Genomic DNA, 25,384 nt, shown 5'->3' on the forward strand with positions numbered 1-25,384 from the left:
TTAATTATTAATTAACTAGCGCATCTAGGAATTATGCAATACAGATAATATTGGAAAAATTCACCCACTACTCGGCCAATCTCCTGCATTGGATATGTGCCATGCACAGAGGACTACAACAACAACAACAAGGCCTCCCAGCTCCGCTCTTCCTTCAGACTTGGCACGACTAGGGCTAAGCTGCCATTGTTTTCTTTTTTTGGTTACAGCAGCTGTGCGGCGGCAGCACACACAATTTGCTTGAAGACGTAAGTGACCGTGATTGTGAGACAAATTTCACCTTGCGCATGTACACATACCTGTCTGGAAATTAGTTAAAGAAGAAAACGGAAGGTAAATTAACGCATATACGGAAGCAAGAAGCCCGAGCAACACTGTTAAATTAAGAGGTGTTCTCGGAGGTGTGATAATAGACGGTGAACGGCGTTATGGTTCGTTAGGCAGAGAACACCAACGCCCGCCTCACTAATTACATATATGAAGTCTCAATAATAATAATTGTTGGGGTTTAACATCCCAAAACCCCGACATCATTATGAGAGACGCCGTAGTGGAGGGCTCCGGAAATTTCGACCACCTGGGGTTCTTTAGCGTGCACCTAAATCTAAGTACACGGGCCGCAAATATTTTCGCCTCCATCGAAAATGCAGCCGCCGCGGCCGGGATTTGATCCCGCGACCTTCGAGTCAGCAGTCGAGCGCCATAACCACTAGACCACCGTGGCGGGGTCTTTGAGTTTGGAGTGCGAAGGAAGTAGCGTTTGCCAGGCATTTATGCGTAATAAGCATAGGCGTGCGCACAGGCAGGGCGGAGGGGGGGGGGGGGGGGCGGGCTGTTAATCTAAAGGGGGGCGCCAATTCTGCCTCATACCTTTACGCGGTCAGGCCTGTCACTTCACTGCCTAATGTGCAGGGCTACGGCCACGCATGTTATTTGACGATAAGCGGGGCCTACAACCGCTGATGTTGCATGCCAGTGACCCTTTACTTCCCCCTTTACGCCCGAAAAGCCGAGGACCAATGGCAGGCCGCTCTGAGAAGTACGTTGCACGTCATCGCTTCATTGCATCCATTGTGCACCTTGTTTCCTTTCGGACTGGACCAAAAATAAGGGTGGGGGGGGGAGGGAGAGGGAGGGCGCTGTGGTGACACTTGGCCCCTATGTAAGACCCTGCGCACGCCTATGCTCATAAGCACTCTGCTTTGAGTGTCAAGCAATTCGTGATTACGCCAAAGGCAGTTGCGATATACGCCTGCGTCGCGAGTCTAACCGCAGTGTCAAGGTGCGCACGGAGGAATGTATACGTAACTCGCTTGCATCTGGCTTCTTGTTTTTTTTTTTTTTTTCCGAAACCGGTGCGTGCCTCGAAAGGTGTCATCGCGCAAGTACGTTGTCGCACTTGTGAGATCATAGGAGGCTGAAGCTGCGCGAGTGTACCCACAATGCGACATCACGTCGCTGACGCATAAATTTGAGTGAAAAAAATTAAGGCAGGTTCGCACTGGCGGTACAAAGCCTGAAAGAACAACGGAACTTTGCTTCTCTCTAGTTTTCTCTTTCTTTCTTCCTCTCTTTCTTCTGTCTTTCCCTCTCTGTATATTTATTTCTACCTCTTTCTCGCTCTTACTATCTTTATTTTCCCTTTCTTCCCTTTCTTTCTCTCTCTGTGTATTTCTTTCTCTGTCTTTGTATCTTTTTTCTCTTCCCTTTCTTTCTGTTTCTTACTTTCTATCTCTTTGTTTCCCTCTCTCTTTCTATCTTTCTTTTTCGCTCTCTGTACTCGTTGTCTCGCCCATACGAGTTATCGCATCCCACGCCGGACAAATCAAGCGGGAGAGCGCCCGCCTAGCGCACACGTTCGGGGAGCGACGGAGAAGACGAAGATGGCGAAGAGAGCGCGCTACGGCCGAGTTACTGCGTTGCACATGCTAGAAAGGCAGAGGCCATCCATGGTGATGACAGTTCTTGCGAACGTCTAACGGCATAAGGAAAAGCATAACTGCGCCGCTGTAAAAAGAAAACGCAAAAAATAATTTGGGGAGGGGCGAAGCATGCAGTGTGCGCCGCTGTTTCCCACGGGAAAATCACTGCTAATGGGCAGTGCGAGACAGAGGAGAGATTAGACACAAAGAACCGCAGTGCGCTTTTAGTTGACGTGCACGCTGGGAATCTTTACTGTTTAACTACGCACAAGAGAAATCTCCCACTGGCACTACATTGCAGGTCAAGATCCAGTGCCTATATATATATATATATATAAGCGGTGGCCGGTCAACGGTTGTGCAGCGCGAACAGTCAGTATTTTCAATCAAGAAACTCGCTAGCAGATGCTGCCTGAGTCGGCATTGTCTCTCGCGGGCGAGGGCGCGTTCTCGTTCTTCGCTCTTTCTGCGACGAACGCTGAAAGAGCGTTTCCGTAGTCAACGCGCGCCCTTCGCTCTCTCTCGTCACACGGCTAGCCACTACAACACCATAACATAGCGCTGAGGCGGTGGCGCCCTCTTTTGTGCTCAAGCAAATGGACAGCAGACGACGATGCACACCGACACGCGGAGACCCTAAGGTGCTTCGCCCCTAAAAGTTAGCCATTCAGTTTCTCGCTTAAATGGAAACTTTAGTGGAAGGCTCAATCAGTTTATAGACTGAGAATGTATTTTTTTTAACTATTCAGACGCTGTACGATTGAAGGTGATGATCATCACGGAACCGCGTTGGATGTTTCATTCGACTCGCAGCATCTTATGATGTAGCTTACTATTTTTTTTAGGGGCGAAGCACCTTAGAGCCGAGGCTTGTCCGTCCATCCGCGTCCGGCCGTCACGGTACACGAAACCGGAACCGACAGCACCGTGTACAATCGAAACCGAAAACATCTGTGAAAAAAGGTGAGGAGCACCGTGTACAACCAAAACCGAAAACATCTGTGAAAAAAAAGGTTAACAAAAGGTGAACAAGCACAAAAATACAATTACAAAACACCGTAAAAACAAAACATCTGAAGGTTAACAAAAGGTGAACCCAGTTGCTTCACCCAGTCATCATCATTCACTTCGGGGAGATGCGGTGATATTTTTACATTAATATACACATTTTTATATTATAAAAGAAAGAGCGTGACGGTAAATGTAATACAGATGCACTGCACCGCACGAAGAGTTTGCTGTTTCGGGTAGTTAAGATATCAGTCACACACATGCTATAAATAGAATATACCAATGAATTCAATCAAAGTTTGCACTATGTAAGAGGTCTCTTCAGTTTAACTGTTATCTGCAGGCACACTCGCCTTCGAACGCCATGCACAATGCTAAAGCATGTATACGTGGGATTCAGAACGCTGGGGGAAAAACGCACAGAATCCCTTATGTAATCAAGACTCGAAAGCGAAAGCCATCTTCTTTTTTTTTCTTATTGCGATAGCAATTATATGGATACTCTCCGTCACCGTCATGTCCTGGATATGTATATGTATGTATATATAAATAAAAGCCACAGAGAAAAATGAATCAGAAGCGTGCCACTGGGATTTGAACCTGATATCCCTCGCTCCGCAGCGCAGTGCGTTAGACAACTAGGCCATGCCCCATCCCTTTTTTTTTCTTTATTACAGGGAAGGAAACCGTTGCAATTAGAGCGATATTATAAAAATTAATAATCAGGCATAAACACAAATCAAACACAGAAAACCAGCCTAGAGCGTCACTAGAACGTTCATATATCCCGCGTATTTGAATTGTTCCTGGAATATGTTCTTTGTTCATCACGGAAGCTCAGCATTTCTGTCAATCAGTCTTGCTCTCCAGAGACTACGCAGACCAATGAGAAATATTAGGTCATAAGGTATTGTCCTGTCCTTTGTCATCTCAAGGCATGCCCGTAGCCCCCCTCCCCCTTCTACGAAATCTGATTCAGGGAGGTGTTTTACCGAAAAAAAATAATAAAGATACGTGTTTTTCAAGGCTTTCAGCAAGTGCCCCCCCCCCCCCCCCCCCGAAAAAGATTCCTGGTTACGGGCCTGCATGAAGGTACCTAATGTTTACAGGCAATACAGGGTTGATTTCAAAGCCCCATCCGTTGTTTGAAATACTAACGGTGAGCTATTGATATGCACCATTTAACGCTGGCAGTACACAGAGCTCGGAGGAGCTTCAACGTGTGCAGTATCACCAGCGAGATTGCCTGAAGAAAGCGCTTTAAAGTAGTACTGACACGAATTTTAAATATTTTCGGACTGTTGCTCCAAATAAAAGCACTGGTTTGCAGAACTCCAAAAAGAGTATTGTGGTGTTTGGGAATGCATCGAATATACATATATAATATACATATATATACATATACTTATATATACATATATATATATATATATATATATATATATATATATATATATATATATATATATATATATACATATATAATAGCGCTTAATAGCGCTAGCTACTTTAAAAGCACTTTCGGTTTCGATATCGAGGGGGCGGCTTCTCAGCGACGTCTTCTGCTCGCGGTGCACGTAAACAACGATGAGTTAATGGGCGTCCAGTCACCCCGACAGTAATTTCTGCGATTTAGGCTGCATGCAGGACGCAGAGTTCGCAAATTTAGTGGAACTTTGTTGACTCGTCGCGATAATGTCCATTGCGGAGGGGCTGTCTCAGCGACGAAATCTTTAAAATCAAAGTAAAATATTTTATGCGGAGTGGTCACTCGACGTGCCGCACTTTAAAAAAAAAAAACGTTTCTAAGAGCGTTGGGTTGTAGCGCGCTGCTCAAACACGAGGAAGTAACAGCTGTGACAGTTGTTTGCGTTCTTTCCGAGCGTCCTTCCTTGTGGTTGAGCAGCGCTGCAAGTGTCGAGCTGTGACCGTTGTTAGTTCGCGCTCGTCCTGTGTGCGTTCTTTTCCTGTGTCCTTTGCGCTTGAGCGGCGCGCTGCAAGTATCGAGCTGCTTGTCGTTCTTCGTGTGACATTCTAATTTGTTGCTATATCGCGTTCATTGCTTCGCGCTTGCGGCGAAATTGTGACTTTTTCCTCTCATACGATGTATTGATCACCCCACGCCCCCCTCCGAAAGCTTTCCGCACCAGCGTGGTTTTGCACTGCCTCTAAGATCGGATGCCATTGCAAGCTATCTGCACCTAACCTTGTTTTGCGCTGCCTCCGCGACCGGCCCGCGTTTGACCAAGCAACGATGTCATGTGATGACGTCATAGTGTGACGTCACGCCATGTGACGTCACAAATTTTGGTGGCATGTGACGTCACGTCACATGGTCATGCCATCGCGTGATGATTTCTTAGATCACTCGTGCTGACGCCGACGGTCGATTTTCGTGTTTGATGAGGCCTCTAAGGCTTTCGCCTTAAAAAAACAACAAAAGGTTGCAGAAGGACGAACAGCTGTTGCACCACATAGATATCGGTGTTGGTTGGGTTGGTTGGCAGAAACCTTCATTGAGTGTTGATGACCCGGGCTCAGGTCTTTCACGTCGGGAGGTCAGGCCTTGCCTAGTCGGCGCTTCGCGGGCCTGCTGGACGGCCCAGATTTGGTCGACGAGCTCAGACCTGTGCAGGGCATCGGCCCACCTTGCCGAGAGAACAGCGGGATTAATGCCTCTAGTATTTGCTTCACACTCCCAGAGCATGTGTTTGAATTTAGCAGGTTCTATACCGCAGACCTTGCAGCTGCTGTCGTGATGAATCTCAGGGTGAAATCTATGATGCACTAGCGGGTTTGGAGAAGTACCAGCGTTGTACCGTAGATAAATAGCTGGTGTACCACATCAGACGTCTTTTATTGTTTTGCAGGGTATTAAGAGGTTGAGTTACACCTACGTTACTGATTCACGAGTGAGACACTCCTTTCGCACTCCTGTAATAAAATTTATAGAAGCGGGTAATGGTCATATACCTTGAGACCATTTCTATAGCACAGTGCACGTTGTTTTCGAAACAGATAGGAAGGTATACCCGAAGAGGAGCAGTGTTGAAAGCAAGCAAACAAGCAAGCAAGCAAGAAAGAAAGAAAGAAAGAAGGAAAGAAAGAAAGAAGAAAGAAATGACGAACTGATGAATCGTCAGATGAGAGTGATGCATATATATATTGCGTGAAAGAAATGATTCATATAGTTCTCCTTTGGGTCTGTTTCGCAGGCACAGAAGTTTCAGCAGCACACGCTTGTTAATCGGCCACCGCTGTTTATAAATAAAAATGCGACAAAATAAGCTTTAACGCAGACATGGCGCAGATGCGCATGTGTATGGTTGTGAGACAATGAAATGAAAAAAAAAAATTGACTAGGCATGTGGGATGAGCATTTGAGAGCAGTCACCTACAATTTTACAAACACCACTATATATATATATGTATGTATATCACCCGTAAAATAACAGTACAGAATTCCTATTTGTACTGAACGCCGGAAGCTTGAATAACATATTTTTACGCATGAAGTGTGATAACAGCTAGATGACCTAAGCTGATACATTTGTCATGAATGACATGATTAAATATAGAACTTTTGTTCTCCAGAAAAATGCTGAACCGCGCGTTGCTGTTAACGGCGGACATAGTATGAGCGGTGATCATCTGTAGAGGAGCCGATGCTATGACCCAACGGCCCGGAAAGAACTAAAAAATGGGGCTCATTAGTAGTGGATCGTACATAGCTTTTAAAACACTATTCTTTTTCGATCTGAATTCTTGCGTTTACAAGTAGGATGATATTAGCCCCCCCCCCCCCCCCCCCCCTACAGTTGTTCTATATTACGTAATCAATAGCTGAGTGGACATCAAAATATAAACAATGTTGGCACATCTAATCTCCCACAGCGCTTAGATAATTAACTTGGGTGTTTGTAGAGACTGGCGTGAAATTGCAGTTTGTTTCGAAGTTCAAAGCTGTTGAGTTTCAAAGGATTTTACATTAGCGTAAATAGCACCGCTTTTGTAAGCATTTTCGTTCATTAAAAACGAGGATTGTGCCATTCTTGCCAGCGTACATTATTCGCGGAATGTCAAACGGCGCGCCAAATATACGTCACATGGGTAGTGCATGCAGCGTCACCTTTAGTCACGGAAAATAAAGTGATGAAATATTTGACACACACAGCGGTGCAAAACAACGCAATATCTGTGTGTGTCTAACGCTTATTGGGGTGTCATTAAACGAAACCTTTAAAGTATGTTTGGTCAGCGTGTTCGAATAGTTCAAATTACGCGCAGCAGTAGCGTTGACGTAGCCAGGAAACGTCAGCGGCGTCTTATTTCGACGGTCAACTCCGCGCTTTCCTAGAGCAACTCGAACGCGCCTTCGACATCGCTGTTTGTGCTTGTTTATTTAGGTTGTGCTCGCCGCCGAGTAGTGTTGTAGGTAGACTTATTGTTTTCGAGTTCGCTTTTTTGTTTGCCGCTTCCTTCGCTTGTCTCCCGTGACACCTGTGCTATGCGGTGCCGAGTGCTGCTGGTACGTGCGCTCGGAACGGTAAGCCCTTTCTACTTTTATCGGACCGCGCCTGCGTTCAAATAAGATGTGGCTGGCTGCTGCCTCCCCACCATGACCGAACCTCGCATTCGCGCCGATGCCTTCGGTCTCGGTTTCGGCAAAAAACCTGCCGGACCAGCTCCCAGTGAAGCGACGCTACCGATTCTCTTTGCCGATCGCCTCCTTTCGACAGGCCCGTGCTGCTAAGCGCGAGCACGGCCAGGGTAATACACGCATGTCTGAGGTAAATGCACGCGCGAATGCTGACAAGTGTCAAGCGCAGCTCCCTGCCAAAAACAAGCGCACGCTGGAGGCGCTGCAAAGGCTTCCCTGTTTACGTTTGGCCCGTCGCGCGCCCGTTAATTATGGTGCTCTCGCCTAGGGCGCTAAGCGGGTCCACGCAAAATGCGGCTCGTTTCCGGGTCCCACTTTTTTATCTGACGCGAGTTGGACCAGCCCGTTCCGCCGCGCAGCAAGGCGAACGAAACGAGCGTCTTTATTTCGATGTTCCAAGTCCAATCCCGCTGCCCGGCCTGTATGTTTCGTGGAATAAAGAACAGCGCAACAGAGTTAGAATACGGACAGTACAAGAAAAGGACCCAGCGCTGTGTCCTTTTCGTCTACTGTCCGTATTCTAACTCTATTGCGCTGTTATTGCACGATGCACATCCACCAAACTCGCGGTTCTGCTTCTGTCCGTTTCGCTTGCACAATGCCGACAGGTGCGACAATGCCGGTTCACCTCATCGCGTCAAAGCAGTGTCTCGTTAAAATCCGCGACCGAATTCCACGCTCCGCGACGACCTAGAATATCGTTTTGCGGCAATCTTTTCCTGCGGACATTCACAGCGTCTCCGCGCATTTTTTTCTTGTTTCTTTCCGCTGTGTTTTTCTGGGTTAGGCAGGGTCTTTGCGTGCCGATGCCGTTTCGCCTGTGGCACCCGCGACGATCTGGCCTGAAAAAACGATGTTTCACGCCTGTGTCGTCGCCCGCCGCATTAGTTTTAGTTTCTGATGCGCTTGGTCCCATTTTGAGAATATTTCGCGAGATGTTCCAAGTTTAACCTGCCGTTTGCTCGAAATAAAAACAAAAAAAGAGCAATCAAGAAATAAAACTAAGCTCATTGACCTACTAGGGAGATTAGGAAGATTGCGTGTAGTTTAAATAGCACCGTTATGTTGTGTAATCAACCGTTCTGGTGCTTAGAGGCACACATGGGCACTGACTCATGTTTGCACTCTCACCTGGTACTCAATGAACAGTATACATTTGTGTTCAGGCTCACATTCGTGCAACTAACCGGTACTCATGTTCATACTCACTGACTGGTACTTGCTTATGTGCATACTCACATTCACGCATACAAACCGGCTCTCGCTCGTGTTTGTACTCACTGTGCATACTCACGTTCACGCATACTAATCGGCACTCACTCATGTTCATAATCACTGACCGGCGCTCACCTACAAGCATACTCACATTCATGCATGCCATCCGGCACTTGCTCATGTTTGTACTCACATTGGGTACTCACTAGGGGTGTGCGAATATCAAATTTTTCGAATACGAATCGAATACGAATATCCACCTTCGAATATCGAATCGAATATCGAATATCAAAGGAAAAATGCCTCCACAGTAACAATATTTTATTTAACATGTAGCTATTTGAAAAAAAAAAACATTAACAGCCTGACTGGCAACAAAACATACACTGCTATCTCCAGAACACAATGTCCAGGCTAGCACAATGCACATCACAACGCAAGCAAATATCACGGCACAATCAGAGTAATGACTAGATGTTATCATGAAGAAATATGAGTTGCTCCACATGATCAGGCAGCAGGCGCTCCCTTCTAACAGAGACACCCCCCCCCCCCCCATGCCACTGAAAAGGCACGCTCGCTTGGAACAGAAGTGGCTGGTATAGGGAGGTACATGGGGCAAAGCTTTGCCAGAATGGGGTATCTGAAGGTGCCTACTGTTCGCCACCAGTCACATGGTTTCTGTCTTTCTTCAGAAGTGGTCCCGCATAGTGAACGAGTGGTAGTGCGGCACGTTACGGCCGCATAATATTGAAAATGTACAGTTACATGATCGCCAACAGCGCTGCACGTCGGAGATGCACCAGCAATAAATCATACGTATTGGGGCGCTCGTCGCAGGCAGATATCGTGCCTCCGCGTACTTACGATGTGTATCGCTCCTCTCGGCAACGTTTGTAGCTATACGAACGCAGCAGAAATGTGGAAGACGAGTTATTTTATGCATGATAATCGAATCGCATATTCGAATTTTTCGAATATTCGAAGTTATCGAATATTCGAAACTTTTCGAATACACGATTGTCGAATCGAATACGAATATTTCGAAGGTAATATTCGACGAATATTCGAAACTTTCGAATATTCGCACACCCCTAGTACTCACTGACTGGTACTCACTTATGTTCATACTACCGGGACTCGCTCATGTTCACACACATCTGGTACTCACTTATGTGCATACTCACATTCACATCTACTAACTGACACTGGATTATGTTCGTGCTCACATCTGGTGCTCACTTATGTGGATACTTTCACACATACTAACCGGCACTCGCTCATGTTTGTACTTGCATGTACTCGCACTCACTGATACTCACTCACATTCATGCTCACATCTTCTCGCTCCCTTCGGGAATAACTCACACTCATGCTTGTGCCTTTGAAGTGAGGGTGGGAGTATTAGTCAGTGTGCTCTTTTGTGAGAATGCTTGAAAGAAACATAAAACAAGACCACAGAACATGTTAAAGACCTCTGTTAAACGCTTGTGTGTCAAGAACTGACCCAAGAGCATGAGGAAAAGGTTGGAAGTGCGTTGCATTAGAGCAATAGCCGCACATTGATAGTCTAGCGTTGAACAAATTCATCAGCTGAACTTCATTTGCTATCTGAACAAAGACACACTAGCTTTCACGAATGATGTTTGTACTTTTTGTGTAAGCACGATTAGTGTCTGTGAGAAAAAAGAGGCATCTTTCCAACGTGTAGAACCTTCTAAAAAACATTCACCTGGCAGACATGCACAATTATCACGCTCTCAATTTCAATTAAAAAAAAATTTGTTTAAGGTTTTCATTTTCCGTCATTACAAGCAGGAGGTTACGAAGTGGAATTATTGTCCTTTTGAAAAGGAAGCAGACATAGCTCAGCTGCATTGAGGTATGGCTGTAGTGTGTAAATTAATTTGCATTAAGTGGCATCGCTGTCAATGTCTACAAGTTGAATGTTTCACTTCATATTAGCATGACAGGCAGTTTTAATTACGAAAATTTCGCAAACAGAAAACTGCATTTTTGTCTGTTTGATAGTAATGTACCAACTTTCACTTTTGTACAAGGTACTGAAAAGTACAGGACTGCACAGCATATGAAACGCTTGATGCGCCTCTCAAGTTTCCGCAGCGAATATTTAGTTTTCTCTCATCCTCGGAATCATAAGAAGCATGCAGGCGGGGAACAGGTTTAAAAATTTTTAAATATTTATGGGCTTTTGTCATGTTTCAGAAACATGGTACGCATCAGAGACCCATCGCAGGGACACTAGATGTAAGAACAACAGCTCTTTCTTGTCTAACATACTTGCAAAACATCTTTCCACTTACTTCACAAAGTATACATGACACGATCCATATGTGCATACTCACATTCACGCATACTTCATAAAGCACACAGGACACAGAGCATATGTATGAAGGAAGGGAATTTTGAGGGCTCGTTTCCTTGTTTGACACAACCTTAATGAAAACCAGCAGATACTGAAGCCGAGGAAGGTGTAGGGGACGCTAGTTGCACTGTTTTAAGTGTATTGTAGTAATTATATGTGTGCCCTGTCTTTGGTGAAGGCTGCCTGAAATCACACCCCTACCTCAAAGCGTATGCACTCGCATGTTCATGTTAGCTTATTGAAGCTTTGGACAACAATCAGTGGATATCAGGACCAACTAGTTTCATTGAATTGGTAGCCATTGATCAAATATTTCTTTCTGCAGTGTCATTTTCTTCCTGTTCTGTGTGTTTTGCCTTTTTAACATTTGTGTTTCTGCATCTGTGTAGTGAGTAAACTAGCTTTAAGTTACCACCACTGCCATCTTATTTTATATTCACGTCTGCGTTTTGGGTGTGTAGGTTTGAACATAACCTAGTAAATATTAACGAACTCGAGCAGGGGCAAGTTCTTCCCCACCATGAAATTTGACTAGCTGAAATGTGGGACAGTTGTGCATTCGTTGGCTTTCTGTGGGGCTGTCAGATATGGACGAGGAAGCTCAGTTCAGCCATTCTCTGATATTTTATGCTTGCGTACATGTATTTATCATTGTGCTGGTTCAAATAAAACAATGTAGTCATTGTAATGACTGGCATGCTCTCCGAAATGGGAATTCAAAGCAAGATAACCAGATAAACTTCAGCCAACAAGGCCTTCTCGGAACAGGAGAAGAGGTGCTGTGGGGCTTGTCTTAAAGGAGCCCTGCAACTCTTTTCTAAGTAATCATCAAATCGCTTCATTAAAGGAGTTTATTGCCTCATAAATCGACTGCCTATGCAATTATTTTGAGGATCCGTCAAGTACAAGCAGAATTACAAGTATTTGTCACACACTTCAAGTGCTTTTTCTATCTTTTCGTACCAGCCAGTGCGCTGAAAGGTATGCAGAAGGGGGGGGTGACAAGGGGGCAAGAAGCTACGTCCGTTCATGAGTGTGCATCATGACCTTGGTCACTTTCACTTCTTTTACAGTGAAGGCTGTTATGAACAGCCGTTTTTGTCGCTGTTTCCGCCGGTGTCTGTAGCCGCTATTACGCAAAATAAGAAAAGAAACCGAAATAAAAAAAAATATCCAGTATGGAATGGGCTTCAAACCTGGGCCCTCAGCGTGGGAGCCCAGTATTCTACCACAGAGCCATGCCGACATAGGCGTGCGCAGGGTTCCCCTTCAAGGGGGCGAAGGTTCATCACGACACCCCCCTTCCCTATTAAGTCAATGTATGGGGCAGACTTTGCGCACCCCCCCCCCTTTTTTTTTTAGATGACTAGGGGGCATAGTGGCTGCTTCCCTACTTCAAAAAAATTATGATGAGTTATAGCATAGTGGGTACCTCAAAAGTGTATTTGTATTAGTTGCCAAGGAAGCCCATAAGGCCCCCATGATCCATTTCCTTAGGGCCTCAATAAAGTTCTTTCCCTCTTTCCCTTTCTCATGTTAACATATGTTATATAGTATGGTAGGAGAGTTAAATAACGACCAGGCGTCACACAATGCAAATTACATAACTAGTGGGTCGTTTAAAGCTTTGAACCAATTACAAAGGGCTCCGCCATAATACGTCATCGTCATGAGCCAGCACATCAACAAAGTGCAAATAATGCTTTACAGGTGTGTAGTGGGTACCTCGCTTTTCTGCAGAATGACGAATAATGGCGCAATGAGTGCTTCCCAACTTCACAAAAATTGTGATTTATGGCGTAGTGGGTATCTTGCAAGTGTACTTGTATTAGTAGCCGTGAGAGAGTTTACAACGCGCTCTAGAAATGCCAGTCTTCCAGCTTTCGCTGTGACTGTGCTGTGCTTTCCGTGCAGGCCTGGCTTTTTTTTTTCTTCGAACGCGTGGCTTAGTTTCAGCGTAATCGCAAGCGAGCACGTCGTGCCATCAGCGGTGGCCGCGTGAACTATCCAGCTCACGATGCTCAAATCAACCAATGGTCGTGGACTTTGGCTTTATGGCACGGTCATTTGGATTTACGACATCTTTTGTCGAAAGAAGAGGGAGCGATTTCTAGTTGACTTTGAGAATAGTAAATTCCAGGCCACGTGCTGCACTACAATGTTTGGCTGACATGTTCTGAGGATCCTCAACTACCGATCGGCAGTGTGTTCTGACTATGCTGAAAAAGTGTTGCAGGGCCCCTTTAAGACAGAGTAAACTAGTTCAGTGAACGCTGCATGATTCAACTAAAAGTGCACATTATTCTCATCAAACTTTAAAGTTTTCTATGAGTGATTAAATCATTTTTTGGCTGGAAAATTAATAGGGGAATCTTCGTCTAGAAGGATCTGCTGGTGGGCTAGTTGGTACATGTCTTGATATACACTAAGTATGTGCAGCTCAAAAATATGAAGAACATAAAGAACATTGACTGGCGCTGACTTCCACCCACATTTATTGAAAAGCTGGTTGCATAAGAACCGGCTTTATGGTTATCAATAGATGTAGTTGGAAGGCAGCACCAGTCTATGTCGTTTATGCGTCTTCCCATTGTCTATGTTTCTTTGGGCTGCGTATACTCAGTAAATTTTTGTCGCCATATGCTGGTGATGGCTTCTTGTCTACTCACTTCATTAAAGTAACAATAAAAAGCTTGTGAAAAGTTCACATATTTTGCATAAGTTAATAATTCTATGAAACTAATTTCTTCGGAATATTTCTAATCATCTTAGAAAATAGTGGCTATAATGCTATTTCTTGCTGCGTAATGGCAGTGATAACTTTTGAGCCTCGGCAAGCGTTGCTCTTATACAAGGAAGTGCAGAGTTCAAGGACACATATTCTGCAAAGCGAGAAAGGCAGTAACGGAAACTATTATTGGGTTCTCTATATAGTAACTGCAATATTATTGTAATAGCAGATCAAAAGGAAATATCAGTGAGAATGTCCACTTGACAGTTGTTAGCAATAAGAACATCAGCAACGATAAGCTGAAGAGAAGAAGCGTAACACAAGTAATATGGTAATCTGAGCGACCTTTCTTGTAGTTTAGTGTTTGGCTTTGTCCTGACTGCTTTGTTGTTGCGACACTCCACGGCAATGTTTAAAGGGACAGACTACTGGTGAGAATGTGTTACAAGCCGCGGGTGGAAGGGATAAGAACTTATAATATAGGGACGAAATCGAGCAATGCTATCTTGCGATTTGTATAAGACTGGTAATATTAAGTTGCGTTTGAAAGTCACGAAAGCCGGCATGTCGCGTAACCTGGCCGACAAACCTTGGTGCTGCCCGGACGAGTCATTCGGATTGCTGTACATGGTCTGCTGTTGTTTAGGCACACTGCAATTCATGCTTACACATTATGCACAATTCATTCTGCGCAATATACACAATTCATTCTGCACATTATAAGGCATCCCTGCGTTATTCTGTGCTTATTACAAGGTTAAAGGAGTTGACCCTGAGTAGTGGCGCTCCCTTCCTGGCAACCAGGAAATCCGGAAACCCTCGTCAAGCCGCGGCACATCCTTGATCAGCAGAGTCTTACTTGTTTGGTCTATAATTGTTATTGCGCTCACCTACCACTGTCTGTAGCATGTGTTGCGTGTGCGACTTTGTTGGCGCTGCACATAGTAAAATGCGATAAAAAAAATTTTTCACTGCATTTTCTGGACCACCGTTCAGTGATTAGGCAGTCTGACCGGTAAGCTTTTCATTGCATAAAACAAAAGAGGTACCATAAAAATTGGTTGTCAGTCCTTTTAAAGTGACACTAAAGGCAAACAACATTTTATGTCTTATGCCAGAGTGAAAGGTGAATGCTTGAGGACGTCTGAAACGTCATTATTATACGCAGCAGCACTTTAATAATTTTAGAAATTAAGGTAACGTAGGACACTATTTGCGCCACCAGTGGGACATTCTGGAACAAGAGCCCGATGAGGTAGTAGGGCCTCTGTACATTTAATCACTAGTGCTCAAACTACCGTTGACAAAAAAGAACAGTTCATTGGATTACAAGATGGAATCATATGAAACTTCTGCATTTCAGCCTGATTCATGCAAAAAAAAACTTCTTGACGCTACTCTTGTGAAAGGTGCACGTTCTCATTGGGCCGTCATCTGCTAAAGCCCCTTGCACTGCAGCGCTGGCTGTTGAGAAGTGCAGCGACTGCTGCGTCAGAAGGTTGTTCAGAGGTGGGAGGTTTGAATTGCGCTAATGATATGCAGGCCACTAGAACGTGATTTTTTTTCAATCTAAGCATTTCCTTGCCACGAAACAACTCTTAACATTGTTGATTTCGCCATCATATGTTTATTAAGGGAGGAGAAAATTGGGGTCAAAGTTTCGTTTTTTAATTTCGTGCTGAAGTATCTGCTTGTGATGTCACGGATTTCAAAGTGTATTTTTCATATTTTGGGAGACATTGGCTTAACCAAAAATTTCCTAAAACTTGGTACGTTAAGTTTATGGCCCCATAAAAGGACAATGTACTTCATTTTTACCGATTAAAGACTATGTATGATCTAGTAGACGCCATCTTTAAAATCTATGACGTCATGGCACCTGGTGTGAGAATTTCGAGATAGCATCGCCACCTGTATTTTCTTTTCGTGCATTTTCTCGCTTACCAAATGTCTTCTTGCGGTAAGATTGGTGCTTTTGGTATTGTGAAATCGTAATTTACTAGTACCTGAAAAATCATTTTTCTCTTTACACTCCCTTTAATGTTGTTGAGGGCATTCACTAACACACTTTCCGTATTCTGCCCTACAGAGGGAAGCCACCTCAGCATGATCACCAAAGAAGCAACAGGTGAGATCTCCTATATTCACTTGCTCAGTCAAAAGGCCTAGCCAGCTCGCTGTCAATGTGCATCGTGTATACTGCCTAGGAGTGCGCTGTTGATAATCGAAACGTCTTTCTGTCTTATCAAGACGACATTAACGCTTTGTGTTTGACAGTGCCATACTTGCCATGTTGCATGGGCATTTGGTGGGCTGACTCACCTTTGCATGTGGGGATGTGTTTCGGGAGCATGATGGGAGGCCTTGTCATGGAAAGTGAACTTTAAAGCTAGGAGGCATCTAGTGTGTTCTTTTACATGCTTATTGTAGCTGTATATTCATAGGCATGCTAAGGGTTCTCTATAAGGGGGCCAGGCTTCACCGCAGCCCCCTCCCCCGTACCCCCATTGGTCGAATTCGAAAGAAAACAAGTTTGCAACAGATGCAAAAATGAAAATATAGTAGCGACATGCCTTTCACAATGGCCTACCTTTGGTCTCCAGCTTTCGGGTGGGTAAAGGTGGGAATTAACAGTTCTTGGAATGCAACATTGGGGGTCCTCAGCTGCTATTATTGTCAAAAACCTGCATGGCCATAACCCTTTACCTTAAACAATGACGGGGCAGGTCCAGCATAGTAAAGGTGTGGGGCAGTCTTGCTTGGAGGATTAGAGGGGACGGCTGCCCCCCAGCTCCCCCCCGCTATGGCCACACCTATGCATATATTCATGTATCTTGAGCTTCTTTACTGTAATTACTCGATTCTAAAGCACTCTCGATTTTTCATCACAAGGCATGGAAAATGTAACACACTCAGTTTGATTGCACACTGATTTTTATGCAAGAAATGGAAAAATTCCACACCAATTATGGCTGGGTCTTCAGATTTTACCTGCCACAGTGGTCTAGTGATTATGGTACTCAACTGCTGACCCTCGGGTTGCAGGATCGAATCCCAGCCGTGGCGGTCGCATTTTCGGTGGAGTTGAAAATGCTCAAGGCCCGTGTAATTGGATTTAGGTGCACGTTAAAGAACCCCAGATGGTCGAAATTTCTGGAGCCCTCCACTGTGGCGTCCCTCATAACCATATTGTGGTTCTGGGACGTTAAACCCCAAGAATTATTATGATATAACGAACATGGATATAATAAATCAAGTAAAAGCTGTCTTAGCAGCCTATTGTATCTACCGGTACTAACGTATGGGGCAGAAACTTGGATGTTCGCAGTGATGCCCAACAAGAATTTAAGAACTACACAACGTATGACCGAACAAAATATGTGACAGACATAACATTTGAGAGATAGGAAGACAGCGGAGTGGAGCAAACAGGAGTAGCTGATATCGTAACTGACATTAAGAGGGAAAACACATAACTGGTGGTCACTTAGGGTAACAGAATGGATTTCTAGAGAAGGGAGATGTGGCCAAGGGTGGTAGGGGGTTAGGTGGCATGGTGAAATGGAGAAATTTGCAGGCATAAAAGGGCATTGGCTCACACGAGACAAGGGTAACTGGAAATGGTTGGTAACGGCGAATGCCATCAGTGGACGTAGAATGGATTGAGGACAGAGTTGCCAGATGCTACCGAGCTAAAAAGCAAATACTCATCACAAAAGAAGCCCAGAAAAAGCGGTGCAACTTTCACGAAGGAGCCCAAAGGAAGCGGAAATTTAATAAATTTTCCCATACTTGAAAATATTTCTAATTATAATAAAAAAATGCCACTCAAATAAGAAGGCAAGTCGAAAAATTTACTTTTAATTATTCTGTACAGCGAAAATATGCACAACTATGAACAAGCACATATTTACTTTTTAACATTGTATCCATGGTTGAATGCACGTTGGCCAGTGCATGATTGAAGTTACTCATTGATTCGCCCAACGTATGTGTGACTTCCAACGCTCAACTACACAAAGTCATAGACAAACGCACTATTAGTGGCTGACAATATTAATGAACGTGATGATCACTAAAATAACTATATTTGTTGGGAAAATGCAAATAAGTCCAAAAAACGCTACAAGCGACTCGGCAAAAAAGAAGCCCAAATCTGCTTATTATAAGCAAAACTGGCAACTCTAGTTGAGGATGATGATATTACCGTTTAACAGATATACATCTATGATATGTATAGAATGTACCGAAGCTAATTTCATGTCAGATGTACACAGGCGTCCACTGTTAAAGGGAACATCGGAGCGTGTGGCAGCAGCTCGGCGCCACCGCCGGCCGTCGGCTGCAACGAGATTCGCGCAGGCGCAGTGAGCGCCGTGCCCGGTGCTCTTTCGTCGCGTCAGCTGTTCGCTTCGCGACGATTCGCAGTGCGGAAGCAGACGGCAGCAGACGACGAAAGAGCACGACTGACAGCGCGCACTGCGCCTGCGCGAAACTCGTTGCAGCCGCTGGCCGGCGGTGGCGCCGAGCTGCCGCCACACGCTCCGATGTTCCCTTTAACAGTGGACGCCTGTGTACCTTAGTTATACAGTCGAACCCCTTTACCTGATGTAACAGACAGTTGTGTATAAGACACACAAGTGTGCCTACATTGAAAAAAGGGTTGATAAGAAAATGCATATGTGGTACCCTGCTTATAAGAGACACCTCATATAAAGGACAAGAATTGCTCCCTGGTGCATGTCTTATAAAGAGGTTGAACTGTAATGACTTCTGATGGTGCTTTGTTTGGATGTTGATGCCACTGTCTGGTGCTTGTGTGATGCAGCGGCAGTTGCTGAGGCGGTGAAAGCCCTTGAACGCTTCCGAGAGTCTCTGAGTCCCGCTGCCGCCGCTGAGCACGAAGAAGACCTCAATGCTCTACTCGGAGTGCTGGCAGCGGACCCAGTGCTGGGACGCGTCTTGGCACTGCAGGTGAGTGCAGTTTCTCATTGGCCTTGCTCTAGCACTTACTGTCTACTGTTCTTTAAAGAACTGAATTATAGCTGTGTATGCCCTTCATTGCTACGTTATTGCGCACTGCTTAGAGGACGAAGGCAGGACTTTACAGACTATGTTTGTGTAGTTCTGTCACAGACAGACAGTTTGTGCAGTTCTGTCCTCGTCCTCTAAGCAGTGCCCAATAACCTAGCAATGGACACCAGCTAGCCCAAACAAGTACCCTGTTATGCATATGCCCCTTGCACAGGGCTTGCAGTGCTGGTTTTTCAAGCGAAGCTTGTATTGACTGACCTGTGAAGCTGGTGATAATGTTCTTAAAAACCCTTCTCACCTTCAGCTGGTGCACACCAAGGAAATAATAAATAAAAATAAATTTTCTTTCTGCGGCTGGGGTTAGAACCCGGTTCCCCACGGTCCAAAAGTGAGTGCCTTGAACACTAGACCGCATGCTCATGCTTGCCCCATGCGAACTGAACTGAAGCATACGAATGTGTTGTACCAACGATGCAAAAAACAATTGGGAAGCAGTACACTTGCTATGGGTGCTTCTTTGAAATATTTCGTGTTGTGGACTAAAAGCGATCTGCTGGACAATGCGTAAGGTCGATATCAGGAATTGCACATTTCAGGAAAATTCTGACTTCGAGAAATTTTAATTCCTAAACCGCGTTTCCATGATCGCGCGATGGTACTTTCGTTGGGCCGTTGTAGAGGTTGACGAATGCTGGAAAGAAAATGAAAGACCCCGTGCCGATTCAGCTCGAAAACAGCCTTCCGGGGACGGCCGCTACCTATAATAAAACTGCAGCGCTTACGTTAGGAGGGAGTATTGTGCACTACCAAAGAAAGAAAGAAAGAGAGAAGGAAACAAAAGCAGCAGGTCAAGCACACCCACGCCAAGCTTTGCTTGCCCCCATTTCCCCGATACGAGAAGGGCTCCTGAATTTTTGTCCATTGTGTTGTCACGGAAGCATTAAAAGGGCCTTGCAAAACTTCATGTTTATCCAATTTGCTACATAGACCTATTTGCAGCATGTCAAACACCAAAGAGTGAAAGGAGTGAGGAGAAATAACGTATGCGCCTAAGTTATTGGGCAGCGAAGTCTTGTAAATATACAAGCAAAATGAGGTTCAGCCTTAAATACTGCCAGTTCTGATACTACATTTAACTTTCCTGTAATATCGTAGGGTGCGACCAATTGTTGCAGGGCATTGTAGCTTGACGCACTGCTGAGTTTTGACTATACAGTAAAAGCTCGTTAATTCAACTCTCGTTAATTCGGAAAATCGGTTAATTCAGACACGTCATCTGGTCCCTGTAAATATACGCATCACTCTATGAGACTGGGCGCTTGTTATTTCGGACAGATTTGACCGCAAATCAGATAATTCGGCGACTTTCGGGCCGCTGGCGAGGCTCGAAAACGAAAAAAGAACAATTCGGAACAAAAGTGCAGCTCAAACGCAGCATCGCCATGGACATCAATTATCGACTTGGCTTGACTTGAGACTGGTTGAACGCCTTTTTTTCGCGTGTGGGGTTTTTCTGTGCCATTTTGTAGCTTTGTTCCCGTGTGCTGCATCGTTGAACGCCGTTTTATCGAGGAACGATTCAGTACGGCTCCTTTAGCTTGATCGTTGCTGATGTTTTTGTGCTGACGTCTCGTGTGACCGCACTCTCCGCCGATGCCAACGCCGGCGAAGCGTCCAAAGTACGAAGCCAAGGACATCACCACCAAAGTAGAAATTTTGCGTGCTCTGAATAACGGGCTCTCCCGACAAGAAGTGATGAGTGATGAAAGGGGATCATTGTATAGGCGGCAAAAGAAGCAAGGTACGAGTAACCGTACTTTTAGCCGCCAACGTGACGGGAACAGAGCGCTTGACGCTTCTCGTTATCGGAAAGGCTCAAAAGCCACGCTGCTTTAAGAACATCAACAATCTTCCCGTGGATTACCGTGCCAACCGAAAAACGTGGATGACGGGTAGAACTTTTGCGGACACTGCAGACGGCATGCGAGCTGCTGAGCACCTTGAAGGGCTCAAAAAAATTGTGTCTGTGCGAATATCTGCTCGAAAACAGAGAAGCATCCGCGATTACTTTGTTAAGTAAAGGTATGTTGAAAAAACGGCTGCATTTATTGTGTTTATTTCGATAATTCGGACATTCGGTTAATTCGGACATTTTTTCCGGTCCCTAGAAATCCGAATTAACGAGCTTTTACTGTGCTAGAAGAGATGACACAGGAAGACGAATAAAGCAATGGGCAACAAGGTGAGTCGTGTCTTCTAGTGTTCCACCAAAACTCGAAAATGCATTCAGCTGTGAAGCCACACCAACAAGCCCCCTGTGGTAGCTTTATTAGCAGGAGGGCACCAGAAAAACTCTGTGCACCATGGTTGCCAAGCCGACACATAATCGGAGCCAGAGTTCTTCAATCGTACGAGTAGGCTCAATTTATAAATCTGCACCCACCATTGGCTGAAATCGCAAGGTCTGCTGAATGTCGTGCCACCTTTACGCAGAAAGACAAACCAATAAGTGGCAATAAACGGGCAGCATCCTTGATGAAGCGAGCAGTGGGTTTACATTTGCGGTTCACTTTTTGCAGATGATATCGGGGCCACAGAACTCTTCAACCTTTCTGGAAAGCATTTCGCCTAATTCTTGTTTTGGCAACTCGCGAAATGGCCGTGAAGACTGCAGTGACGCGGCATATTTTTTGTTGTTGCTCCCAGGCAGCACGTCATTTTGTTGTCCTTTCTAAATTTGTCCGTGGGCATGTCTGGGTTTCCAGAGTTTCGTAGCTGGTATGATTACAGAAACTTCATTCTGAAACTGTGCTCTACATTAGGATTCCTTAATTGCATTTTTCATTTGACTGTGAGAAGAAAACGAAGTAGCTGGGAAACATGGACGCGAATGCACGGGTGAAATCGGGGGTGAGGTGCTTCTAAATAATAAAACATATGCATTGCACGCACCTCTACCCCAGAAGGCTTACAGAAGTCCTTGGTGGAAGTGTGGCGTTTCTTTCGCGCTTCTGCCAGAACCAGACCCTTTTGGACCACTTGGATGGCCTTGTGGCAATCCACATTGCCAAACATTGGCTTACCTTTTCAGCACATACAGTGCAGTGACAGTTTGCGACGTGTAAGGTGGGAACGTTGTGTGAATAACGTGTGAAAAAGGGATTTTAGTAGATACCATATGTACTTCTGTAATGGCCACACCAATGTAATAGCCACACCCAGAAGATTGTTAAAGAATGCCCCCTAAAAATATATTTTAAAATTATGCGTGTACATATTAGCTGCACTGTTTTGAGAAGGTTTGCAGTGTTATCTATTGTGCAGTGTGAGAATTCCAAAGCTTTTATGGGGGTGGAGACAAGGCAGCCGTGCCGAGTTTTCGGTACATCCACGTAGCAAAAGCACAGTCTTCGAGACGTAGCCACTGTCTTTGAGGCACTGCTGTCCACTAAACAAGACCTACAGGATGGCTGAAGAGGGCATCCCTTGCGGATGTGTGCCACTGGGTTTTCGAACAGTGGGGTAGGGTTTCCTTCAAAATGGTGGAGAAAGCTTTAAGGTCACTGGAATCTTGAACGGATGTGATGGAATGGAGGACGACCTTATGCGGGACAGACGCGAGTTCAAGTATGCAACGAATAAAGAGGAGGAGGACAAGTGCGAGGAATAGCGTCCTTGCAGCCGCGTGAAAGTTACAAAGGTTATTTTTCGCTTCTTCCAGTACAACTGAGTACTCCAGTTCAGTAGAGGCAAGTAGCGCTGAAAACACTAGAAAAAGAAAAATGTTGTCTTTTTCTTTGTGTAATGGACCCGCCTGCGATTTTCACCCCATATCTCGGGAAAATACCTGCAGCCGTTACATGAGTATACCGTATTTACTCGAATCTAGGCCGGCCTCGATTCTAAGCCGACCCCCGAAATTCGTAAGGCCAGAAAAAACAAAAAACTTAATCATTGTACTCGAATCTAAGCCGACCCCCCCACTTTAGCACATCGTTTTTTTGAAAAAAACATCGGCTTAGATTAGAATAAATACGGTATACAGTAGGTGTCTGTAGATTGCTTGCAGGGGCCGGGCGCCTGAAGCATTACAGGGCGAATAGTGAATTTGAAGTTCGAAGCGAATCCGTAGCGAATAGTGATCTGGTCGAATAATTTCGAATCGAATAGTTCGAATAGTATTTACCACATATTATTTTAAAAAATGAGCATTTTTGTCATGACCCTTGCACAATATTTTTTAGGAATGGAACTAGGTATGAGTGAATGTCACTTTTTTGGTTTAAAATGAAGTGGAAGCAGCCTTGAATAGTATCAAGATTTGAATAGCAGTAGGGTGCAAGTTATTAGTGGTGCAATACGTTACAATTTAAAAATTACTATACTTAGCGCATATAAGCCCATATAACATGCTTTTACACTTAAAAAAATATAAACGTTTAACCTTGAAGTGTGGCTTCACGGCAGTGCAGATTTCCCGTGGATGGGTTTCACGGCACAGCAACCAGACGCTGCAGTGAATCCACCTTTACAGGGGGTTATGTGCGGTCAAATGTATACACATATTCGTTCATTTTGAATACTTCGAAATTTCGAATATTCGAAATGCCCAAATATTCACCCATCCCTAAACATGGGAAAACGTATAAGCGAGGAACATACAAGTATATGGCTCTACGTTATTTAGACTTTTCGACTTGCTTTCCTATTTAAACAACACAATGCGCGTGGCTTCCATCTTGCAGGACTCACTGTCTCAGCTGCGACGGCACCTCCAGCGGCACCCTTCGCTTCTGCCCAACGACTTCGACTTTTGCCCACAGACGGGCGCGCTCACCCTTGGTGCTGGCGCCGTTCAGCTGGGCGAGGATGAGATCGACCGCGAGGAGACCAGGGACGAAGAGGACGAGGACGAAGAGGAAGACGACAACAATAACAACAACAACAACTCGGACTCTTGTGAGCCGAGCTCCGAAGCCGACCAGAGCCTTTCGCACTCGGCGTCTGCTGCCGGGGCCGTGCTGCACTACTCACCCGAGGTCAGTTCAATTCTCACATCGATGCCTGTTGACTTGCCCAAGTATTTTTAAAATTTTTACAGGTTGCAGATTTGACAAAGGTTGGGCTAAGTTTCATTAAACATGTGTCAGTTTTCTTACTGTTTATACCTAGCTTAAAAGAGCACTGGCACAGAATTTTGAAGGCAAGATAACTTGAAGTTTGTGTGGACACACACACACACACATCATCTGCAAAATATGAACACCTAACATAGCCTTGAACATATTTTAAATCAATTTTAATGTGTGTGCCGCGCAACTACGCACGAAACGGAGCACCTCGCAACATCGTCACCGACTCGGTTCGAATGTAAACAACCAACAATCACCTGCGTCATGACTTCGTGTCGGCTACCATGCTCCTTGCGTGTGCTCTCTTTTGAATTTTGTTAAACGCGGTGCTCGCGTGCTTGTGAAGTCGATTCCACGTGTCGAGGTTCACATGGTGAGGGGGGGTCATTGTTTTGTGTGCTCATGGCCTCGCCCCTGCGGACTTAATGCCTTAAGTGAGCATGCGAGAGTTTATTGGTCAGCTGCTGCCTCATGCAAAGGTCGCATTCCATGTTACGCCCTGTGGCAAAAAGTGTGTTCCACACTCGCTGCCTTGGCTGCAAGTGGCGCTGGCTGGCAGGGATTACACTCTCAGGGATTACCCGTACAGAAATATCCAAAGAAGTTGACGAGGAAACGCCTTCCGTCATGGCTCAATTGGTAGAGCTTCGGATGCGTAATTCGAAGGTTGCGGGGTTTGGATCCCACTGACGGAAAGGGTGATCTTTCGTCCACTTTATTTCCTTTTGATTTGTGTCATAATTACTGCACTACAGTTTGTGGGGTCTTACGAGCTGCTCGTGGAACAAATGGATGCAGTACACACCGTAGTGTAAGGAACACGTGGACATTTATTGGCAGCTTTTACTTAACAGTGAGCTCACCAGCCGAATCTTAGAAATAACTAGAATAACACGACAAATTCGCCCCCACGGACCTCCCGTAGAGACGACAGTCCACGAACGCTGCCAGACCTCAAAGGGAGAGAGCTCCACTCCTTATGACCCTGTGTAAACCTCGCTCCCGCGGTGGTGCCAGTGGTGCCGCCATGCGAGCTCAGCGCCAACTGTCGCTCGACGGTGACCAAGCGAACTACGCCGTCAGCTACACTGACTACTACGCACGGCCGTCACGAGGTGACAATTTCACAGGTGGTGCGAGCACCCCCACAAGTTAAAGGCAACATTTAATGTCGCCTCTGCTTTTCTTGGCCTAATTGTCTGTTGGCAATTAATATGCACATCAAAAACCTGCCATGTGCTGTGTCATGTGCCGCACGCTGCGTCTTGTCTCTTCTGGCACCTTTGCTGCTTT

General features: G+C 45.2%; 1 protein-coding gene across 1 annotated transcript in view; it reads left to right on the forward strand.

Moving 5' to 3' along the window:
* The first annotated feature begins 7,291 nt into the window (after positions 1-7,291).
* Positions 7,292-25,384, forward strand: part of LOC119405994 (multiple PDZ domain protein) — a 352,266-nt gene continuing 334,173 nt past the window's right edge. Inside the window, exons 1-4 of the mRNA XM_037672815.2 lie at positions 7,292-7,479; positions 16,015-16,053; positions 18,754-18,899; positions 23,705-23,998. Of these exons, the coding sequence (XP_037528743.1) occupies positions 16,032-16,053; positions 18,754-18,899; positions 23,705-23,998 (462 nt within the window). The 5' untranslated portion in view covers positions 7,292-7,479; positions 16,015-16,031. The remainder of the gene's footprint in view (positions 7,480-16,014; positions 16,054-18,753; positions 18,900-23,704; positions 23,999-25,384) is intronic.

This window comes from Rhipicephalus sanguineus, chromosome 9, assembly GCF_013339695.2.
Source record: "Rhipicephalus sanguineus isolate Rsan-2018 chromosome 9, BIME_Rsan_1.4, whole genome shotgun sequence".
NCBI lineage: Eukaryota > Metazoa > Arthropoda > Arachnida > Ixodida > Ixodidae > Rhipicephalus > Rhipicephalus sanguineus.